General features: G+C 44.9%; 1 protein-coding gene across 1 annotated transcript; it reads right to left on the minus strand.

The window, feature by feature from the left end:
- Window positions 1-8050: 8050 nt before the first annotated feature.
- On the minus strand, window positions 8051-19869 carry LOC119387127 (lysosomal acid glucosylceramidase-like). Its single transcript, XM_037654435.2, has 10 exons — window positions 19843-19869; window positions 15470-15661; window positions 14839-15000; window positions 13820-13953; window positions 13304-13476; window positions 12455-12698; window positions 10937-11161; window positions 9693-9856; window positions 9348-9494; window positions 8051-8156 (listed from the first exon to the last, which is right to left on the minus strand). The coding sequence occupies exons 1-10, from the start codon at window positions 19865-19867 to the stop codon at window positions 8051-8053; spliced, it is 1572 nt and encodes a 523-aa protein (XP_037510363.1). The 5' UTR covers window positions 19868-19869.
- Between the last annotated feature and the right edge of the window lie 1772 nt (window positions 19870-21641).

A 21641-nucleotide genomic window follows, 5' to 3' on the forward strand; every position in this document is an offset into this window, starting at 1 on the left:
CACACAAATGTTCTTTACGATGTTTCTGTGCGTCGCTCCCAAACAACATGGCATGGTACGTTATTTTTCGACGCAGTTTTGGTGCCTTGAAATTAATCAAACGGACCGCACGCCTCAGTCATTAATACTGCCTTTTGTTATTGCTGTCGTTATTTGTCGTTTTCACTACCTGTCTGTTTTGATGGCCATTCTTTCTCTCACATCAACAGAGAGGCACAGCCACTGTAAACGTTGAAGCACTATTTTTTATGCCGCGTCACTGCGCTTTGAGCACAATGTTGTCTAAATTGCATGACCAAACAGACACGCGCAAGTTGATGTGGATTTTTCTTCCATTTGGCGGATGTGTACATTAATACTTGCTCGTCCGTCGATTACCTCTTACGATACACTGACAGTACCCATGCCTCCCTGCTGATGCCATCTGTTCCTTTTCCGATGGCAGCGTTGATGTTATCGGCGCAGTTGACCTACATTCAGTCTTGACTCTTGTCATAAAGTTTCTGTAGAAGGAAAGTGATGCCAGCCTGAGCAAGAAGGTGTTCCTAGCCACAAGTGTAGGACGTTCATAGCGACCGTTGAATCTGGTGGCGTAAAATTACATCCTGAAAATCGATATGTGTATCGTTTTCTGTGCTTTGTACTGATTTGACCGCACTGGTATGTTTCTGCGATGGGCATGCACCATGCAAGCGTATAAAAAACGTATTGAGGAGTTTTTTTGATTACCAAAACGACAACTTTACTTTCAGATTTTATTTTGTGCAGTAAATTGTGAAAGTATATCTCTGTAAAACCAGGTCTGCTGTACACGTTAGCAGCAAGTGCGATGTTTTTTTTTCTTTTTTCACAGTCATAATGGTGGCTTTTCTTTTAAATCAAATAAGTTGTCGCGTTGTGTTACACTTTCACAAAGTCTGCAATGCAATAGTGTGTCCAATTTCACTATTTATTCATTTATTCGTTCACTTAATACATACATTTAGGAAGAGAAAATAACAAAACTTAAAAAAAAATTCAGAAAGTAGACACCATACACATGACGGCACAATTAATAACCGCGAAAGCTATCCGGAAGGCATGCCGCCCTTTGCCGGACCACATGGAACAGCTTTCAACGGGTATCGGAGGCTGTAGCTTTACGCCAAATAGCTGCAATGTGAAGGTTGTTATTGAGTGCGTGTTGATGATCTTTTGAGCTTGGGCGGAGCCATACGTGTCTCTCATATTCAGTGTGCATTTGTTGTATCTCCTGAAAACAAAAATAGGCGGTAATATTTGAGAGGTAACACAAATTATTGTTGCAGCATAGCAATGAGGAAAAGTGGACGCTGCATGGGGCCGACATATTGAGAATAATCATGGCAGGGGCTGCTACATTCCAATATTCAAAGATAGTTCTTTGTCTAGCGCCGCGAGATATCTTTCACAACGCATGGCCAGTTTGCTTGCACCCAAAAAAAAAAAAATGAACGAATCAGGGGCTAAGCCGGCGACGATTCTACGAAGTGTAAGTATCGGACAAGCACCCAGACCACTGACTTAACACACAGCGCCTATGACGCTTGGAGCAGTACTGCAGAAATAGCTTAAAGACTTTAACCCGTAACTAACGTGTATGGGTTGCAAGCGTGGATATTTTTGCAAGACAAAAAGTAATGCATGTAAGCATGATCATACTCACTTGTTGAGAACAATCTCAACGATTGCTTGTGATGGAGTTAAGAAGGCTACGTACTCTAATGAACCACACAGCGCGAGTAAACAACGGGGACACAGGAAGGGAACACACACAGCGCTGACTTACAACAAAATTTATTGAAGCAACATTTCACATATATACAGGGGATCAGCCTGTGTCCCCGTTGTTTACTCGCGCTGTGTGGTTCATTATGCTTAACCAACACGCCCTAGTTCACTCTATTACGTACTCTAGCTTCGTTGCAAGGTCGGCGAGACCAGCCCGCATTAGGCGAGAGTCAATCCTCACGCTGTCTGGCGGAACAATTTTGCTGCGGAGAAAGAGAAGCGCTGTTTATACGCAGTCTCCGCCATGTTGTGCCGTAAATTAAACGCTTGTATCGCTAATCCTTTCCAAGAACAATATTTGCTAGTATAAACGCAAATGTACAATCGATTTTAGTCTTCATGAAAAAACATGCGCGTACCTGAAATTGCATAGTACGTTGGCTGTTTGTAGAACTCTTGAGCGGTGGCGTTCACGATAATGGGTGAGTCGACGAAATTTCTAGCCCCGTTGGGACCGCCGCGGGTGTTTAAAACGAGGTTCCAGTCCGTCCAGCCGGTAGCCCGATGGTTGAGGTTCGCTGAGGGCAGAAGATTGAATAAAAAATAATGGTCTGGGCTCGATGTCGAGAATACACAGCATAGTTGCGTTGCCCAAACACACAGTATAAAAGAGGTCTAGGCTTGACATACCTTCTCAATTTATGCTCGGTGCCCCAGCTAACTTTAGCCAGAGTTTAAAAATATGCCGACGCACTTTATGACGACGCCACCAAATGCTCACAGCTCACTATTGTATGAAGTAAGTCACACTATTTTTTGTATTCTGCTTAATTGTTCAACTAGACAAGATAAATTAACCAACTTCTAAAGCAACGAAGCTGGGCAAAAAATTACGATCAGAAAGGTGTAGATCGGTTTGCAAAACGTCGGATTAGACAGTCTCTAACTTTCTATCGATTACAGTCTCTAACTTTCCCGCGAAATAAAAAAAATACCACGTGATATGCCCACTTGATACCACGTGTGACACGATGCTTGTTACGCAGCACTCGGAAAAGACGATGACAAACACAATGTACACGTAAGAGCGCCTGTTACGTCATCGTTTTCTTTGTATTCGTCTTTTATGAACGCTTATTAACAATCACAATGCTATAAAACGTCCTTCCCGGACCCAGTCTCAGTACCCCCGTCAACGGCGGATCTAAGGGGTGGTTATCGTGGGGGAGGGGGGGGGGGGATTCTCTCCCCCCCCCTAAAAAAAAAAAACCGGTGGCACTGCTCCCACTAAACAGTCGGTTGTGCATTGTCATCTGCTCTGTTATCTGGACGTCATAGTTACTCGCCATCCGTGTGCGTAGCGTGGGGACTCGCACCCACCAATCGTACCTTGACAGCATATTAAGTTAAAAAAAATTCGGCAGATCCCACGTACCGTGGGAGTCGATGTTATGCGAAGCATGCGGGGGGTAGGTGGCTGTGGCGTAACTTTTTACTGAGCGACACGTTACAAAATGACGCTAAAGATTTGTATAAATTTGATACGCACACATGTATATGTTGAAGAGCCGCGTATGTGTTATATAACCAGTTGTTTAAGGTTGGGTAACGCTTCCAATGGCAACGTGGGTATTACCAACACCAGAAGCGGTAAGCTGATATGTAGTGCTTATACGTGCCCCGAGAACGCACGCACGTTTCACGAACCCGTGTGCATGTGTGCAAGAGATTATTGACAGTTCTTGAACAAGGGCATCATTACCGTGATCAGTGAGCACCAGCAGCTGGTCATGACTTGTTATAGGATCCGGTCGTGATCGTGGTGACGAGGGGTCCATGTGTAGTGAAGTATGTGGTATACTAGAGCTGTTGGAATTCGTGGATGCCTCAGTCATTTCGTCGACAAATTCTCTGTTGACAGAGCCGGCGACATGTCGGAACCTGTAGCCACCCTTCGCGTTGGTGAGGTATAGGCCGTCGAGGCTGGTAGGCCTGGATAGTGCTACGTAGACCAACCTCAGTGGATGGTGTTTGTCGTATTCGTAGACTACCTGGGCGTATGTGGCCTACGTAGCCTAGTCTACAAAGCGGCTGTCAATCAATCTGGCATCATCCTCGGTCAGCATGAGGCCATCGCCCAGCCTCGTAAGAAATGAAGAGGACACTGCGTCGTTCCGGTGGACGAAATGCACTTTACGGTGCGGTGATGTGGATATTATATGTAACTTTCGTTAATATATTCATCCGGGATCGAGCAATGCTTCAATATAGCTTGCTGAATCATAGGAATACAAACGTGTTTATTCGACTGCTATAAAAGCGGAGCCAACACTGGAACTACAGACGTTAATCTGATATGACGCCTGTATTGTAGAAGTACACATCGTAGGAGTATCGTGTAGTATTTATTGCTTTCTTCTAAAATTAGATAGCCAGCACCACAACCACAATGGACGTTGCACCGATATTACGCCTGCGTAGGCTGTTTTTCCAAACCAGTTTATAGACCTGGCGTGGTTCTGTGGCAAAATACCTGATTGCCACGCAGAATGCTTGGGTTCGATTCCTGCCGAGATCCTAATTTTCATTCTTTCCATTGGGTTGAGTCAACGCTGCCGATGTTGGTTTTCCTTAACGCTCTAGCATTTAAATTACCATCGTCTGTTCTCGCCGTTCCTAGGTAGATAGATATAAACTGTCAGTCACCTGTGGCGCATACCCGTACACCGCGGCCCGTAGTAAACGGATATGTGCCACACGTGTCTAGTGGAAAGGGTTTGACGACGTACGCGACAGGATTTTAAGGTTATTCATGTCATGACCTGGCAATCATATTTGTCAAATCCTCTTACCCTGCCATGCAAATCTTGGTCTACACCATGTTAAGGAGGCGATCATGAGAGCACCCAGACGTAGGCGGCTAGATAGATAGATAGATAGATAGATAGATAGATAGATAGATAGATAGATACGTAGATAGAAACGCTTAAAGTGCCAGAGGTTCGCTAAGAAATGCTTCGCATTTAAAATCGCAAATACGGGGTGTCGCTGAAGCCAACGTTTCGACAAGCTGCCTTTATGCGACATCGCTGAAGCCAACGTTTCGATAGCTGCCTTTATAGGCGTGCGCACAGGGGGGGGGCTGCCTCCCCCCCCCCCCCCGCCAATCACCTAAGAGGGAGGGGGCGCAAAATCTTCCCCGTACATTGACCTTTCTAGTCACCTAAGGGGGGGGGTGGGCGCGCAAAATCTGCCCCATACATTGACTTAGTAGGGTGGGGGGGGGGGGGCGCTGCGATGAAACTTTGCTCCCCCTGATGGGGAACGCTGCGCACGCCTATGGCTGCCTTGAAGAAGAGCGTCCCACCCACCTTCATGCTTCGAATTATCACTGACCCCGCCCCTTCGTATAAGTTTACTTTGTACCAGTTTTATTTTTTAGAACAGGAAGTTTTTGGAGAACCGGAAGTAAGTGCTCAGCCCAAAGTCCTTAAAAGTGAAAGGAGAATGTCATTCTGTGCTCACGCTTCTAATAATTATTGAGTACGACGGAGCATCATCCCTAGTGAGTTCTGGCGATTATTGAATGCACTATCTACGCAGGCAATTTCAAACAGTATGTTTTCATTTGCAGCGATTTAGCCTTATTTATTTAATTGTTAGACTTGGTTTTCTGGTTAGGACATTTTTTTTTCTTTTCGAAATGACCTTATGATACCCGCCATTCGCAAAAACCGTATGCGCCATGCTTGCCTTGTCACTGTTGCTTCACTTCAACACACATCTTGTGCAGCGTCGTGAAGCCAGAATGTGACACTCTTTCGTGCTAAGAATGTGATTAATGGCTGCTCTCTGGCTGTTGAACTTGTCTCCTTGTCTACATTGCAGCAGCATTTCCTGTATGCACACTAATAAAAATATTCACCGAAAATATAGACATGTTCTGCTCCAATAGTGATCCTAAATTCCGTTTTGCCTGCTCCAAACCTGCTCCAAACAGCGGCTCCTCCTGCTCCAAATTTGCTCCAATACAGACTCTTTCTTGCTCCAAAAATTGCTCCAAATTAGAAACTGCCTGGAGCACCATTGACCTTGCGTCCGTGCTTAGCATTTTAACCCATGCAGGCCTTGGAAGGCAGAATAAACTTTCCGGGGTAGTCATTATGCACACTGTCCAAGACCCAAGTTCCTGTCTCCCGGTTCCTGTACCAATGTAGAGCAAGTCCGCTGATGCACTTCGCTGACTCAGGGTCACCCAGCACCTGTAGGCCAATACATCGGCAAGCTCGCAATGGATAATGGCGATTACACTACACTGTAAAAGTGCGATGTCACTGCACGTTAAATAACTCCAGATGGATTAGATCTCCGGAGCCGTCCACTACGGCGTGTTTCATAATCATATTGTCACGCCGTCCGGGATGACCTCGTAGTCTAGAGCGCCTAGACGTCGAAGAACCTTGTATGGCCCGAAGTATCGCCAAAGAAGTTTTTCACTAAGTCCACGACATTGGCTCGTTCTGATTCGTCAGACCCCACATGGGAATTCCTTGTCTCTCGTATTCCTGAACGAACCTGGAAACTACGCGACAAGAAAAACAGCTAGAACGATGATTGATTTAAATCATGGCATGTGTTTCTTAGGCTTTTCAGGCACTGACGCGACATGAAGCTATCTTATCCTGTTTTTGCACAGAATAAGGTCATAAGTGCGCTGGAGAGCGTCGTCATATAATACGAAAGATTATGCTTATGGCTAAAAGTATTCAGATATATAAAGTAATTCGACGTTGAAAACTCAAAAATAAAGATATTCAACGTACTTTTTGATACTCTCGCACAAACAATGTTTCTGCAAGACAGTGCGCAGAAAGCAAGCCGCAACATGTGTATGCCATGTATATGGCATGTACAGTCGCGCTCAGTATGACTTGCAAGTTGCAACTCGTGAGCGCGTGGCCTTACAAGCTTTAATATCACCCTTGGCTTACGCTATTTTTTATTTCCACGAGAAAACGCTCTTCATCTAACTCAGGGATGATGCCAAATAAGAACCGGCGATCTTCGGGTCAGCAGCCGTGCACCGTAATCGCTACACTACCACGGCGGACCTATGTAACAAACTTTACATATCTATGATTCATCAAGCTATCAGGCGTTGCGCTTCGACTGCTGACCGGGAGGTCGCGGGAAGGGATCCAGGTCACGGCGGCCGCATTTGCGATAGAGACTAATATGCTTGAGGCCCGTGTACTTAGATTTAGGTGCACGTTAAAGAACCCCAGGTGGTCGAAATTTCCGGAGCCCTCCACTACGGCGTCCCTCATAATCGGATCCTGCACCGTGGTTTTGGGACGTTAAACCCCTACAATTATGTTATTGTTACGGCGCGACATGGGCTCTCCGATAAAGACGACTAGTAAACGTGAAGCGCTTGCGCGTGGGGCTCATCAGCCATATTGTTTTGGCTGCGGATCCACTGGTGTAAATATCTATTAAACCAACATCTCGCCTCCGTGACATTTGGTCGAGGTACCATCCGGAATGACTCCAAGCGAAGAGAATCCAAGCCAGTGATTAGGTCGTGGGGACTCTGCTCAATGGCCGCAAATTGAACTGATGTAGGATGACCGGCAATAAAAATAGGGGTAATGCACATCCCTTGAACGGCAGGAGTTCCTCCATCAACGACGCGGAGTGTGCGGGAAGCGGCAGGCGTGAGTACTTTATGCAGGCGGCGGCGAAGGTTTTCGCTCATTACAGAAATGTGCGCTCCGGTGTCGATAAGCGCCGAAATACGTACACCATCAACGTCAACGTCTGAATATCATATCACGTCAGCGTTGTGAATATCATTTTCCAGGGTGGCCTATCGAGACTAAGACTTTCTCAGTAGCCTACGCTACGTGGCATCTCTGAACGCCACTTTGGTCAGGTGATCGGCAGCCGCGGGTGGCTGAGGTCTAGAATTTAACTGCGATAGTACGGAAGGACTTGATGGCAAAATGCTGAACCGCAGGGAGGCCATGTCATTTTCCGATAAGTGAGTGTCTCGCTGAACCTTATTCGAGTTTTTACTTGACTGGCTTTAGGAAACTTCTTTCTAGGTTTCAGATCCCACTCAAAGCCTTGAAGATGCTCGATCGAGATGTTTAATGGGAGATGCGTAAACTGGAGAAGCTGTAGAAAATCCACCGCACGCTATGGCAGTGCAATTACATGCCCTAGGAGACGATTGCACGCTATGGTAAACGAAATGAAGAGGAGCAACACAGGTGACTGGATAGCGAAAGATCTAATTTTATGGCTGCCATATGAACGTTGTTATCGACCGCTCCTTGATAACCTTTTGGACGCTGCCAGTGCCGCACGCATCCTTGATCTTTAGTGTGAACTCGTCATTGTGTCTGAAAAAAAAGGAACGTAACGATAATCAGTCAAATCTTCGTGACAACGTTGCTCTATTGTTTTGTGCAAACATTACGAGGTGAGCTGAGGCCTAACCTTCATCATTTCGGCTTCAAACAGCTTTTCGACATGCATAATTAATTCACTGTCAGCTCATCTTTAACGAGAATTATTGCGTAACGCATGTAACGATTTGCTATGAATACGCGTCTGCCCTCAATGAAACATGCGTTTCATTGAGGGCAGACGCTTTTTTCCTTTAGATTAGTAGGATTCCATCGAATGTTAGGGCAATTTTAAGGTAGGTGAAATCCAGGGCTGAGTCAACGCGGATGTCTGGAGGTACAAGCTGGAAGGTCAGCCAAATCAATCTACTAACGACCATTCACAAGCTAGCCGAGCTATTCGAGCAGCACAGTTCCTTCTAGTAAGTTTTTTCGTGCAACGAAGTTTGGATTATCATAATCATAAAAATTACGATGACTACCAACATAATTCATGTCGTAAAAGCCTGGGACTCCGATACGTTCGGCGGACCACGAAAGATTCACACAGATCGATTATTGACAGGGATATGTCTGTCTGAGTGAACGAATTCTAGAAGCTGAAATGGCCCTAGCCACAGATTTCAAATGGGCCCCATGTTTCGGAACCCGTACGTGGGTTCCGTCTAAACGCTGTGGCTGGTGCCATTTCAGCATCTAGATCGGTTGTTGTAGCGGAGCTGCATCAATAAAGCGACCCTGCCTGAAACTCACTAGTCTTGCACTCATATTTGTTAAACAAGAAATGGACTAGGTTCTTGCGCATGCGCGAAACGTCTAACAAACTGATAGGCATGTTTGGCTGCGACAAATGGACTGCCCAAAATGACAAATTCTGTACGGCTTAGGGGGAATAGACTACGTCTCAACCTGAACTTTACGTAGGCACTCGGTACTACTATCCGCCTATGTGTTAAAGACGTTTCGTGTTGAGCCATGTATAATGAACTTCGAAATACTCGGCACAGTGTGAAAAATCAATTGTTTCAACTGATCTTGCCAGAGCATCAACATCAATCACTGTATGTTGCACACTCACTGTCATTTTCAGTGCATACTAATCGCAAAGCGATCTACACCAGCAATTCAAAGAATAAATGACGTGCAACTAGCACGTGGAATAATGATGCGGAAGTAGTGTCATACCTATTCAGGACAATCACAACCAATGCCGAATCAGGTGTTTTGAACGCCGCATATTCCAGCTTTGTAGCCGTCGTGTTCATCGCTACCTGAAAACTTGGTTGCTCCAGTTGGGAGTGAATCCTAACGCTGCCCCTCGGAAGGGCTTTGCTGCGAAGACAAGAAATGACATGACAGATTCGTGTTAAACGCCTTGTTGCGACAATCCGCTGTATAAGTCGAGCACTGGCATTTGTATTTGAGCCCGAGATAAAGTATCAAACTATCATTCACTTATTCATTAATCGAAACACTGACAACTAGGGTGAATTTGTTTGTTTGGCTCTTCAAATAAACAAACAGACGTACCTGAAGTGGCCCAACGCGTAGTACATTGGCTGTTTATAGAACTCTTGAGCGGATGCATTCACTATGATAGGTGAGTCAACGAAATTGTTTGCCCAATTGGGACCACCTTCTGTGTCAAGGGCAAGATTCCAGTCGGTCCATCCGCTAACCCAATGGTTGAAATCCTGTTGGTTGATAGCAAAATAGACTTCGTCAAGCGTATTCACTCAAAATGAGATATACGTAGGACGATAATCACAGCATCGTTATCTCTTTCTCTCTCTCACATTTTGCCACCCCATTACACTCCCCACATTTAGGGTTGCAAACCGAACAGAGCCTAGTAAATTTCCTTGCCTTTTCTTCATCACACCCTCTACCCCCCCCCCCCCCCCCCTGTCTCTTTACTACAGCTTTCTAAATATTTACTCTATCCTTGAATTTCAGATGAAGGTGAACTTCAACTTCAGTTGAATTGGCCAACAGGGCCCGCCACGAACCAGCACTGTTAGCCCCTTTTGAAGAGAATAGAGAGTTGCTAAAGGGAGATGTTATTTGAGAATATACTACAGTTAAGTAACAAGAGTTCTCGATATTCAAATTTTCATCTCTGTCACTCACTGTAGCCTACGACAGCAAGCCCTTCAGAATAATCAATTTCAGGCATTAAAGAACGAAAAAGAAAAGCCTCCCAAAGCCACCGCTAAAAAGTGCACACAGCCTCGCGAACGGCTCTGACAATTACAGACAGTTGTCACTTCTGAATATCTCTTTGAATTCGGCTCTCCAATGGGCGATGCGAGCGCAAGGACGCGCATTCTATTCCTGGTCACAGTGGCCGCGTTTCGATGAAGGCGAAGCGCAAAGACGCCCGTGTTCTTCAATTTAGGGGCTCATTAAACAACCCCAAGTGGTCAAAATGAATCCGGAGTGTCCCACAACGGCATGCATCACGTCAGGGTTTTAGCACATGGAGCCGCAGAATTCAATTTGTATTTAAAAACTGCTGAAGCACCCTTGCACCGCTCCTTTCTAACTCTTCATGCTTATGAAATAATTTATGTATAATGCTATAACTAAATCTCATGGGCTGCCTTTTTAATATGCCCATATGTTTCTGTTTACACATTTTTTTTCGCGACAATGAAATATCTGTGCCTTAACCAATGATCACTATTTTAATTTAAAAGACTCGCTATCGCCTTTTCTTTCTTCTTTCTCTTTAAGTCACCCACGCATATGAGATTTGTGCAGCCAGAACTGACCTCGAGGATGTCTCTGGCGTACAACTCAGCACGTTCCCAGCTGCCAAGCTTCACCTTGTCTTCTGGTTTTATTGCGGCACCAGTGCACGCTTCGGTGCCAAGGATAAATTTGTCCGGGAAACTCTCGTGCACTTTGTCCAGCACCCAAGGGCCGATGAAACTGTCCATGTACCAATGAACAGCAACTCCACCGACGTACTTGGCCGCTTCAGGGTCGCCCAACACCTGCGTACCGTTGTTGATTTATATTGCAAATGCTTAATTTATCTCAACATGTTTAACTGTCAAACTTGAACACCACCTCGGAAGGGTCGAATAAGAGGAAAGTGCAGATCAACGTAGTGTAACCGTTAGTACAATTGGGCTATCAGTGCTTCAGAAGGTTTCTTGGGGCTTCCATGATTAATTTTTAAATGAAACTAGCATGGACATTATTGCGGGCGTTTTCTCTATCAACTGAAAAATATGGACCATATAGCGAGGAGTAACCTCTTGAAAGTAAGCGACAGTATACATACACAGACTGGCATTGTTGCTCCTTAATTTGTGTCCGCAAAAATGTAAAATCTACACAATATGTTAGAACTAGTCGGATCAATTTGCAGAAATAAACATTCAAGCTGCCGCTCACGGTGTTTGAGGGCGATATGCGCCAATGATCTCACTTATGTATAACACAGCACCATTGCCTTTCAATGGCTTGGATCGCTAAGTAACAGCGTAAAAAAATGCGAGCCTGTGGTGCCAGTAGCGCAGCTTACTTCAGCGAATTTTGCATAAGCCTATTGAATAGGCTGTAGTATTCCACCGCTCCCCACCCCCTGCACCTTTCTTTTTTCTGCTTTTCTTTCCATTTTTCTTTTCCTAGCACTGTTTCGAAAATAAACGTTTATTTCTCTCTCTCTTTCCTCTCCCCTTAGTGTAGGGTAGCAAACAGGATGCTACAATTCTTTTTGACCTCCCTACCTTTCTCCAATTTTACTGTCTCCCTCTTTTAAAGCATTTCTATAATTTTCTGAAAAATGTGCCTCCTGTAAATCATTAACGGTAACCGATTTCAATCGCTTATCTTGTCCGCAAAACTTAGTCTTGTCCATATTTCGGATTTTATCGCAGGAATAACGGCTCACATTTCCAAAAACGGTTCTATTGCTGCGCATAAAAGCAGCCGTCGAATTTACGAAACGTTGCTTTTTTTACGAAGTGCTTGTCGTTCTTACGAAAGCAACGCGGACGTCTGCACTGTTATGTCCGGTATGGAAACACGCCTGCCCTGTTCTATACCACACCCGCCGCGGTGGTTGTGGTGCTTGACTGCTGACCCGAAAGCCGCGAGATCGAATCCCGGCCGCGGCGACCGCATTTCGATGGAGCCGAAATGCTTGAGCCCCGTGTCCTTAGATTTAGGCGCACATCAAAGAACCCCGATGTGGTCGAAATTTCCGGACCCCTCCACTATGGCGTCTCTCATAATCATATCGTAGTGTTATGACATTAAATCCCAACAATTACACAAACCACGTCTGTCCAGTGGGGAAGGACGATGCGATTATCGTCGAGAATCATGAGCTGCAGCTTGTCGACGCCGTAACCAGCTTCGGCTAGAGCAGGTCCGAGGTCTAGCTTGACGAAGTCTCTCTGGTTGTTGACCGTGAAGCCCAGTGTCTGCCATCGGAAGCCAGGCACAAAACCGGTTGTTGGTTCGTTCTGAGTCGTCAAACCCCAGATGGGAATTCCGAGCCGTTCGTAGTCCTGCAGAAATCTGGAATAATATGTCATTGATGATTGCACAAGAACTGAGATACGCAGTATACTGAATGATCAATGTTAGGGTCGGGAAGAGTACTTTATAACTATAGCATATATTGTTTTAGACTTCGTCGATTAAGAGCGTGTGCAACTCCTATCGTGTCCACATTATCAATGACTATTAATGTCGTTCTGTGCAGTTGCGCCAGCACACTTGGTTTGAATTTTACGTTACTAATGCCCTGACATGCACTTCCCAGCCTGTGTAAGCTAAGGAAATGTACACGTGCGACATCTGTATACAAGCGTACTTATGTCTACAACACTCAAATGTGCTCCTTGCCATGTACCTCACGCTCATTTACTCTCTCATCCTTTTTTTTGCACTTTTCCACATGTGCAATGTAGAAGGATAAAAGTCTTGATTAGATCCACATGTCTGCTCTGCTATGCCTCTATTATTATTCAGGGTTTTTCTATTACAGGAAGCTTATTAGTGTCAACACGAGTTTCAGATTTTCTGATCTCGCTAAGCGTAGAGTGGCTGCGTTTAAAATTTCTAAAAAAGTTCTGTTTGTCCGAACGATGCTCTTTCAAGTCATTGCGGACACGGTATACCTGACGTAATACTTTGCCCAAGCCTTGTAGTAGGGTCCGCCCGGTTCGCCGATTAGGAACCCTCGCCCTTCAAGCGCGTTATTGGTCTTCATCCAAGCGGGGCTGCTCCAGGAGCTTCCGAAGAACCACGCGGGCTCGCTTGACAGAGACAGGGCCTTTTTGATGTACGGGATCTGGGAAACAAGTGACCGAGGGTTTCATTCACAAACTTCACAGGGCTGCTAAAGCTGAAACGTTTCGTTTCTCCAACATTCGGCGAGTTTCTTGGTATGCAAAGATGGTGCACTCTCCTTTTCCTTGTTTTAAAATGCCACTTCTGAATGTCAGAAGCTTCTCTTTCACGCTAAAAGCTGTGCGTAGGAGCTGCGATGTCGTGTATGCCCCATACAAATTTCACAATCATATTGAAAATAAAATGTAGGGATTATTTGCGACATATTTATGAAACTATAAACCAGTGAGGCTTTTAATTTGTCAGATTGATATAGTCTTATTTGTTTTGAGATAACTTCGTACCTTGAGGTCGAAATCTTCCTGAGCGAGCGTGAAGTTGGTAAGCTCGAAGTCGCCGGGAGAGTCATCGTACGTGTATTTGCGTGTAGAAAAGTCGCAGCTGGCCAACGGAATCCTGCCTATGGTGTACCCAATTCCTGTATAGGAAAACAGGTTTTATGAGAGTGAATGACTTTCTTTGCCTCTTTCGCCCAATTTAGGGGGCCTATTTGATGGTCGGATTTGTACCGCCGATAAAAAGGTGCTGATGCCAAGGGCAATTGATGTCGTCCAATACGAACCATTGTAACTTTCAGACAGGCAGGTAACCTTGAGCTAGATATTTTAAAAGGTGTACCGATCGTCTTAAATGTAAGATCACTTTATTATACCTGTAAAATGCACTAGATTTGTTCCATGCATTAAAACAACAAACTCACCTGAAAATCATCAGTGCAGCAAACACGCGCCTTCAAGAGCATTAACCCTTTAATTTAACGAATATGATTCTAAAGGCGTTCAGCCATTTACTTAGTTACTCTCGTTCCCAGTAATTACTGCACAGCTATGTTAGGAAATTCACCAGAAGGACTATGCGATATGGTTTATTTAAGCGTTCTGTTAATTCAATATCGATGAATGTTCAGTTGTGGTCGTCAGTGATACTGCAGACTGGAGACAAGCGGCAAATGGCCGTGCCTAACATTGACGAAATATTCAATGGGCTACGAGCATCAGAATAGAAACAAAACTTTGAATACAATACTGAGGCATATGTACATCGTAATTTACATTTTGACAACAAGTCAACCAGTGGGAACACCACTGTGTGACTTCACTTAAATTTCGAATGATGCAGGTTTCATTGCTGTGTAAAGAACCATTCGTGAAACAAAGTTAACAGATTTGGCATGGTAGAAGATAACATTTAACAATCTGCCTAAAGTAACGCTACCATGCATATTTACTCACGTTTGCGAATACAGAGCACTCATACAACCCCGCTTACATCGAAACTGTAGTATGGTTTTCGTACGCGTTACCTTCTTTTGCGTAGTAGGACTTGAGGATATCGTCTTGCATGTTGGCCGGAAGAGATTTCACGTTTATTCCGGCGGCATCGGTGAAGGCACCTCCGAACCCAAAAACTTCTTGGTATTCTTTTGAAGAGTCGATCACAATCAGGAGGGTTTCGTTGCTGTTACCTGGGGAGCAATTATGCATCAAAGGGGCCCATATGCCTTTTCCTCATGCAGGTTCATGAGGTGTTTCTTCGAATAGAAATAATCTTATCAACGGTGAAGGCTTTTTTTCGTTTGTCGAACAAGAACTTAGAAAATTGCTCTGTCATTGACTTACATACACAATGACATCTATCTTAATTCTCAAAACATAACGTTCTGCAGACAACACAGCTACATAGTACGCTTCCTTTGGGCACTTTTCATCCTTGTGTTTGCTTCAACTTTGCAGCGCTGCTTTTTAAGCACACAAGTATACAATATACTGCTTCGAATTCACAGGGTTTACTTGGTGAACATCAAACAACGTAAAAGAAAAAACACGGAAACGGACGTTTCTTTCAGAACGTATCTCCTTTCGAGAAGAAAAGGAATCATCCCGAAACGATATATACGGATATTGTCTAAGATTGTGAAGTGAAGTGAAACTGACCGTCGTCCGGTGCCCTCCCAAGAGGTATGGCGGTTTTGGCAAACCTGAGGCCATCTTTAGTACTTTCAAACGCCACTGCTGATCCATTCTGCAAGGGTCCGATATCACCGATGTAGTCGCAGTACGTTACGTTGCACACACACACGTAGCTACCTCGGCCATAATCTCTTCGCTGGCATTCCGGAGCTACAGCTGTGGTGAGGAATGAACGACACTTATTATTTAACACACGTTCACATAATTCATCATTCGGACATTGACTGTTTCCCCCCCAAAAAATGAGTCGCGCTGTTCACCGTGCTGATATGCTGATATGGGGAGAAGGTGTAAGCTGAACGGAGGGATTCTGCGTGTATATCAAAGAACAGACTTGCGGCCAAAGTTAGCTATTACTAACTTACGGTCTAACTTTCGAGAGCAAGCAATAATGCAGAAACGTCTGGTTCACCACACTTAACGAAACTTCTATTAAGCTTCAATCCATACAACTCACGAGAGGTTGTCATCCTTACTTGATATAAAGGCCACAAGTATAGCTACGGCAATAAACAAATTTCTTTTCATGATGCTCTGTCTTCAAATGCGTTCTCCAACACCCGAACACTGGATTCGCTTTGGAAACGCTCGTCTACAAGGGTTCCCGTTCTTATCAGATGAACTGGAAAAGTCACACGAATGCAAAGATAACACGAGAAAGGGTCGACCCGACGCACTTAACTCATATATGGCTGACTCCAGCGTCAGCTCAGCTAAAGAAACGTGACGATGTTGCATCTGATCGTAGCCTCCCACGTATACACTTGAAAAAAAAAAAAAACCTGAGTTTTAGTTTTGTGTTTCGTAGTGTTACAGAGAAAGCTGTTGTGAGCTCACAACAACAGCCGATATCGGTGGCGATACTGTCCGCGGTATCTGCTGCCGTCGCCGGTGTCCATAGTAGCTATCACGCACAATGAGAGAGGGAGAGAGAAAAGACAAGGTTCAAGCCGCAATCAAACCCTGGTAATTCTACGTTGCAGTTAAGTATTCTACCACAGAACCACGCCAGTGCTTGAACTTGCTTCGAAAAAAAAAACGAAAAAAAAAAGTAGGAACCCAAGAAGGCTTACAGTAGGCTCTAATAAGGCCGCTCGTCCAGCTTACGCTGTGACTGTGCTGCGTGTTCCGCGCAGGCCTGGGGTTTTTACCTTTCTCTGTGTGTATTACTTCGTCTTCATACGTTATTTTAGTCTTTCGTAAGTTATCGTGTTCTCTTCCTCTAAGGAGCAATCTCAAGCAGGCGCTGTTAAACCCTACGAGCCTGATTTCACCGCTGAAGCGCTTGATGATTTAACCCTTTTCTTCAACACTGTTCTGTACGTATTCATTATCATCAGCCTAATAATGAGTGAAACGGATCGCCATAGACGTAGTCGCAGCTGTGTAAATACAGTTTACACAGTGTGTATTGCTGCTGGCATCTTCGACGTGTATGCACCCATGTTGACACACACACTTCCACATCTCCGCCGAGCATTTTGGTTCGACTCCACCGTGTTTTTGCGACCCGCTCCTATTCACCAATGCGAGAGGCACAGTTCGTAGTGTGTGCCTCAAACGCGTGAAAGCGCTGTGCTTCCCGCTCGCGTGTGTCTCGCTGGTAGAACGGAGTGATGATTGGCCCTGTGCAGAGTCACTCCCGCAACGCTTCGGCGTAGTGCTGGCCTGCTCCGCTCCTAGAGGGCGGTGCCATAGCTGTTAAAGTAAAGCGGTTAAAGTGGGAAGCGTATATTATGTGTTCGCACTTGGGAACCTGGTTGCGTTTTTGGCGCAGTGGTCAGCGCGTCCCGCTGCTTTGCTCGAAGGTCGCGGAATCGGAGCTTCGATTCCGAGGCTTGGAAACTTAGCGTAAGTTTTCTTCTCAATTTTCTTTTGAGCTACTCGCATGTCATTTCATTGACGCCAATTGTGTGACGGAAACGATGTGCACCAATCTTTGGTGAACGCTGGCATAAAACGATTTCGTGTTAAAACGTCGAGTGAAAGATATGGGGGTTCATTTCAGCCATCCTCAAACGATGTTTCCCATTATGTGCAAGTGCGTTGTGCTTGCATGGACTAACAGGGCTTTCAGGAAAAGAGGATGGGCCAGAAATACACATGCAAGATAGGTATATCGTTGATGCAGCTCATAGCTTTTACATCTGTTAACTCTCCTTAATTTTTCGAGATGTTTAGGCACTTGGGCTCGTTCGAGATTTTTGCGAACGTTGCTTCAACTTTACCAAAACAAAGGTAGATTCGCGAAAACGCTTCGCACGTCGGTCTCCGCGTGTGCGGTTGAAATCCGGAGACAGGATATTTAAAAGGCGTGCAAGCTTCGAGCAAGCTTAATCAAACTTCCTGAAGCAGGAGTAAGCACTATATGTGTAGCTCGTGAATCTTTGCTGTGCATGATTGTGATACGTACTCTTTTGCTCTTTACCACGCTCACCTCTTCATTGTCGAAGGGGTTGTTTAACAACAAACTCTTACGACGGCTAAAGATTGGATGTCTTACGTCTTTTTCTACACTGAGGTTTAGTTGCTAGTATCAGCCTGATCCTGCCATCTTAGTTGTATGCGTGGCGTTTTACCTCTTGATTCTCAACAGTAAATATGTGCAAAGTGACCCAGCTCACCACTTTGCTACTTGATTTTGTTTTGCAAAATTTTCAGTTGTCACTTTGGCTGGGACGAATTTTATACGTCGTGGTCTTCGCAAGATTTCATCGCCTCCTGCTCCCGTGGCATGCCCGTTTATAGTGTAGGATACAATATTGCACACACACCTGGTATGAGAGCTGCGGTCGCAACTATTGCAATCATAGGTCGGCAAACTTACTCATGAGTCGACTCACTCAGGCTCAGATTGCACCGTGAGTCTGAGTCCGAGTGAGTCCGGTTGAGAAAAATGTTGGTGAGTCTGAGTCCGAGTAAGCCCTAAACGCAAAATATATTTGTTCAGTGACTCTGAGTGAGCTCCACCTTTTACTGCCGTCCTATCGTCATATCTACTCATCTTCAGCATTACTATCAGCCTTATATCGGCTTACGTTTATACTCGAGTCTATTCACACATGTCTCAACGCACTAGCGTTCATGCGCCACCTCAATATTTATTGATCAGAAGCGTGAGTTAAGGTGGGGCGGGGAGGAGGGTGGGGGCAGGTGCCATGATCTCCTCCCACAATGTCTTTCACGCGAAGTTCTTGATAAAAATATTTCGTGTGAGTCGCGTATTACATAAAAATGTCCTTACTGGATTCAAACCACTGATAACCCGTATTTGAAGGAACCAGATCAAAAGGCATATCGTAGAGCACCAATTGTGTGAGAAACTGGTGTTAAAAAGCGTTGACACCATGATCAAAAAAGTTAATTTTACGCTAACGGACTCATGAGTCGACTCACTGAGACTCAGATCGAGCCGTGAGTCCAGGCCCGTAGCCAAGGGCGCGCCCAGGGGGCACGCCCCCCCCCCCCCCCCCCCCGCCTGAAATTTTGAACACACATGGTGTTTTATCGAAAATAAATCATGAAAATAGGCGTTTTTCTCAAATAGTCAAGGCTTTCAGCAAGTGGGCCTCCCCTCCCCCCCCCCCCCCCCCCCGAAAAAAATTTCTGGCTACGGGCCTGCGTGTGTCTGAGTCTGAGCGAGTCCGGCTGAGTGATATTTTGGTGAGTCTGAGTCCGAGTGAGTCCGGTTAAGAAAAAAATTTGGTGAGTTCGAGTCCGAGTGAGTCCGGCTGAGGAAAACTTTGGTGAGTCTAAGTCCGAGTGAGCCCTAGCTAAGCAGAAAATACATTATTTGAGTGAGTCTGAGTGAGGTCCACTTTTTTTGCCGACCTATGATTGCGATAGATACCGCTTTTCTTCTGATATTGCCCCTCAGTTCGCTTTATTTCTCAAAAAAACTGAGGATTCACACGTTGGAGCTGACGTGCAAGCCGTGTATGGCTTTTTTGTGGCAACTGCTTTACCCGGACGAAGCGAATGCAATGACTGAACTACAGCAATACCACCTATTGGCTTCAGAGGGGTGCTTTTTTCCGTGACTCTGCTTCGTGAGGTAAGCAACAACATTCAGCATCTTCTCAGCGGAAATGCGGGAACACAAGTTTGTCGTATGAACGCGGAGATTAGACGAGAGGGGCTTCCTTACTGACTCCGCGTAAAGAAGGCACCAATGTGCGGCGCTTCGTTTGCTGAAACGCAGGGAAGCTAGGTTGTGCACGGTCACACGATGGCAGAGATTACAAAATGGCTTCTAGTCGACTTGGGTGACGTGAGTTCAAGAAGTCAAATATATTTAGCCTGTGTTTAATTTGAGAACGTTACAAGAGAGAAAATACCTGCATATCGCGCTACTTGGAACATCTTCAAGACTTCACCTATAAAAAAATAAATTTGAGGAGAATAAAGCTTCTTAATGATACTGAACTGATTTTCTGCGTCATGCGCCTGAGTGCTTGGTCAGATAGAGTTATTTTTCTCTGGCATCTCGAATGACAACTTTTTGATGGTTGCTGAAAGTTCTCTTATTACTGATAATGTGAAGCCCATGGAGTGTGGTGTGTGTGTGTGTGTGTGTGGCAGGGCTGGGCAAAGATATTTTGAAATTGTATCGCGATACGATACAAGATACTCAGGCAAAAAGTATTTGAGATACAGATACAAGATACCACCGCAATAATTGTATCCGATACGATACTTGCCAAGTGTATCTTAAGATACTTCGATACATTCGCAAATTTGGTATTATAAATCCATATAATGTGCAAGCAAACGCCAATGCACAAAAAAATGTCTGCTTGAAATTTATTAACGGAGACCAACCTTGTTTCATTTGAATGAAATGTCTGTTAGTATCTTAAAAGTTTTGTCCTTCTTACTCAAAGTACATTAGCTCAATTCCGAAATAACTTACTGGGGTTTGTTTAAGCTGCTTAACAGGACACCTCTTCATAAACTTCGCTGACAGCGGTCCTTGATTGTTTTTTTTTTTTTGTAATTGATGGGAGTCGCTGCTCAGCTTGCCGACCAGCTAGCGGGTTGCCATCTAATCACAAGAACTTCAATAAGAAGCCTTGTCACGATGGTGCAAATACCGGCGTGGACATTTACCTTGTCCGTAAGCCACCGCTACGCAATACTGGATCCCCGGACAGCGTACAGAACCAACAAAGCTGGTAGCGACATTTTTTATGACGCATAGCGTATACGTAGAGGACACAAAACAGAAATGGCCGTTCATATTCTGCGCATCTTCTAGTGTAAAGCGTTCGTTATCAATATACTCACTAACATGCTATTTTTGAACAATTTTTCTTCAACGAAAGGACATGTGCAACCAGGAAACGTCTCAGACGTATTGTATTGTCACGTGGTATAGTGTCGAATATGAAGGCGGCAGTCAAATTGTAGAAACGAAACTCTTCGCTGAGCTAACTTGCGCCAAGAAAACTAAGCGACTGAAAGTACAAGCAAGGCACGCTGCACGGTGATAGCGGCAATCACATTCGTCGGTCGTCGGTAATCTGGTCATCGGCGGAACGCGTCGTCTTTGATACATCAGGGATCAAAGCTTCCAACGTTATCACTGGAGCTCGCGCAAGCTCCCGATTAAACCAGTCTACTCGCGTCCTGCGCGTAATTTTAACAGAACAATTGGAAAAAATTGCGAAGCTTCCGAAACATTGCGGCTTGGCTTGCGCTGAGTGGTGCTAACAGTGTTTTGCGGTTTAAACCCAATCACACCAAGATAAATATATAAATAAGAGCGCATGGCAGTATAGTTGCACAAAGCGTCGCAGGACACCGCCGCTATTCATGCTATTGCCACTTACAGCTCCGATGATCTGGCGACTAGTAATAGTAAAAAAATCAGGGAGGCCTAGAACAGGGGGGAGAAGAAATTATAAGTAAAATAGACAGGGGGTTCTGTATCAAACATTCACAGTGAATAATTACAGAAACCCGATGCAGGCGGGACCACTATTAGCAATGCCAATTAAGGATGAAGTATCGTCAGCTTACCTGTTAAGGTAAGACAATAGAAAATTAATTGCATATGCAAAATTGCCTGAAAATACTAGTTGGGACGCTCATGAGAAAAACGGCGCATTTGGTATAAATGTTTCTTGACTCCCCC

This window comes from Rhipicephalus sanguineus, chromosome 3, assembly GCF_013339695.2.
Source record: "Rhipicephalus sanguineus isolate Rsan-2018 chromosome 3, BIME_Rsan_1.4, whole genome shotgun sequence".
Classification (NCBI taxonomy): Eukaryota; Metazoa; Arthropoda; class Arachnida; order Ixodida; family Ixodidae; genus Rhipicephalus; species Rhipicephalus sanguineus.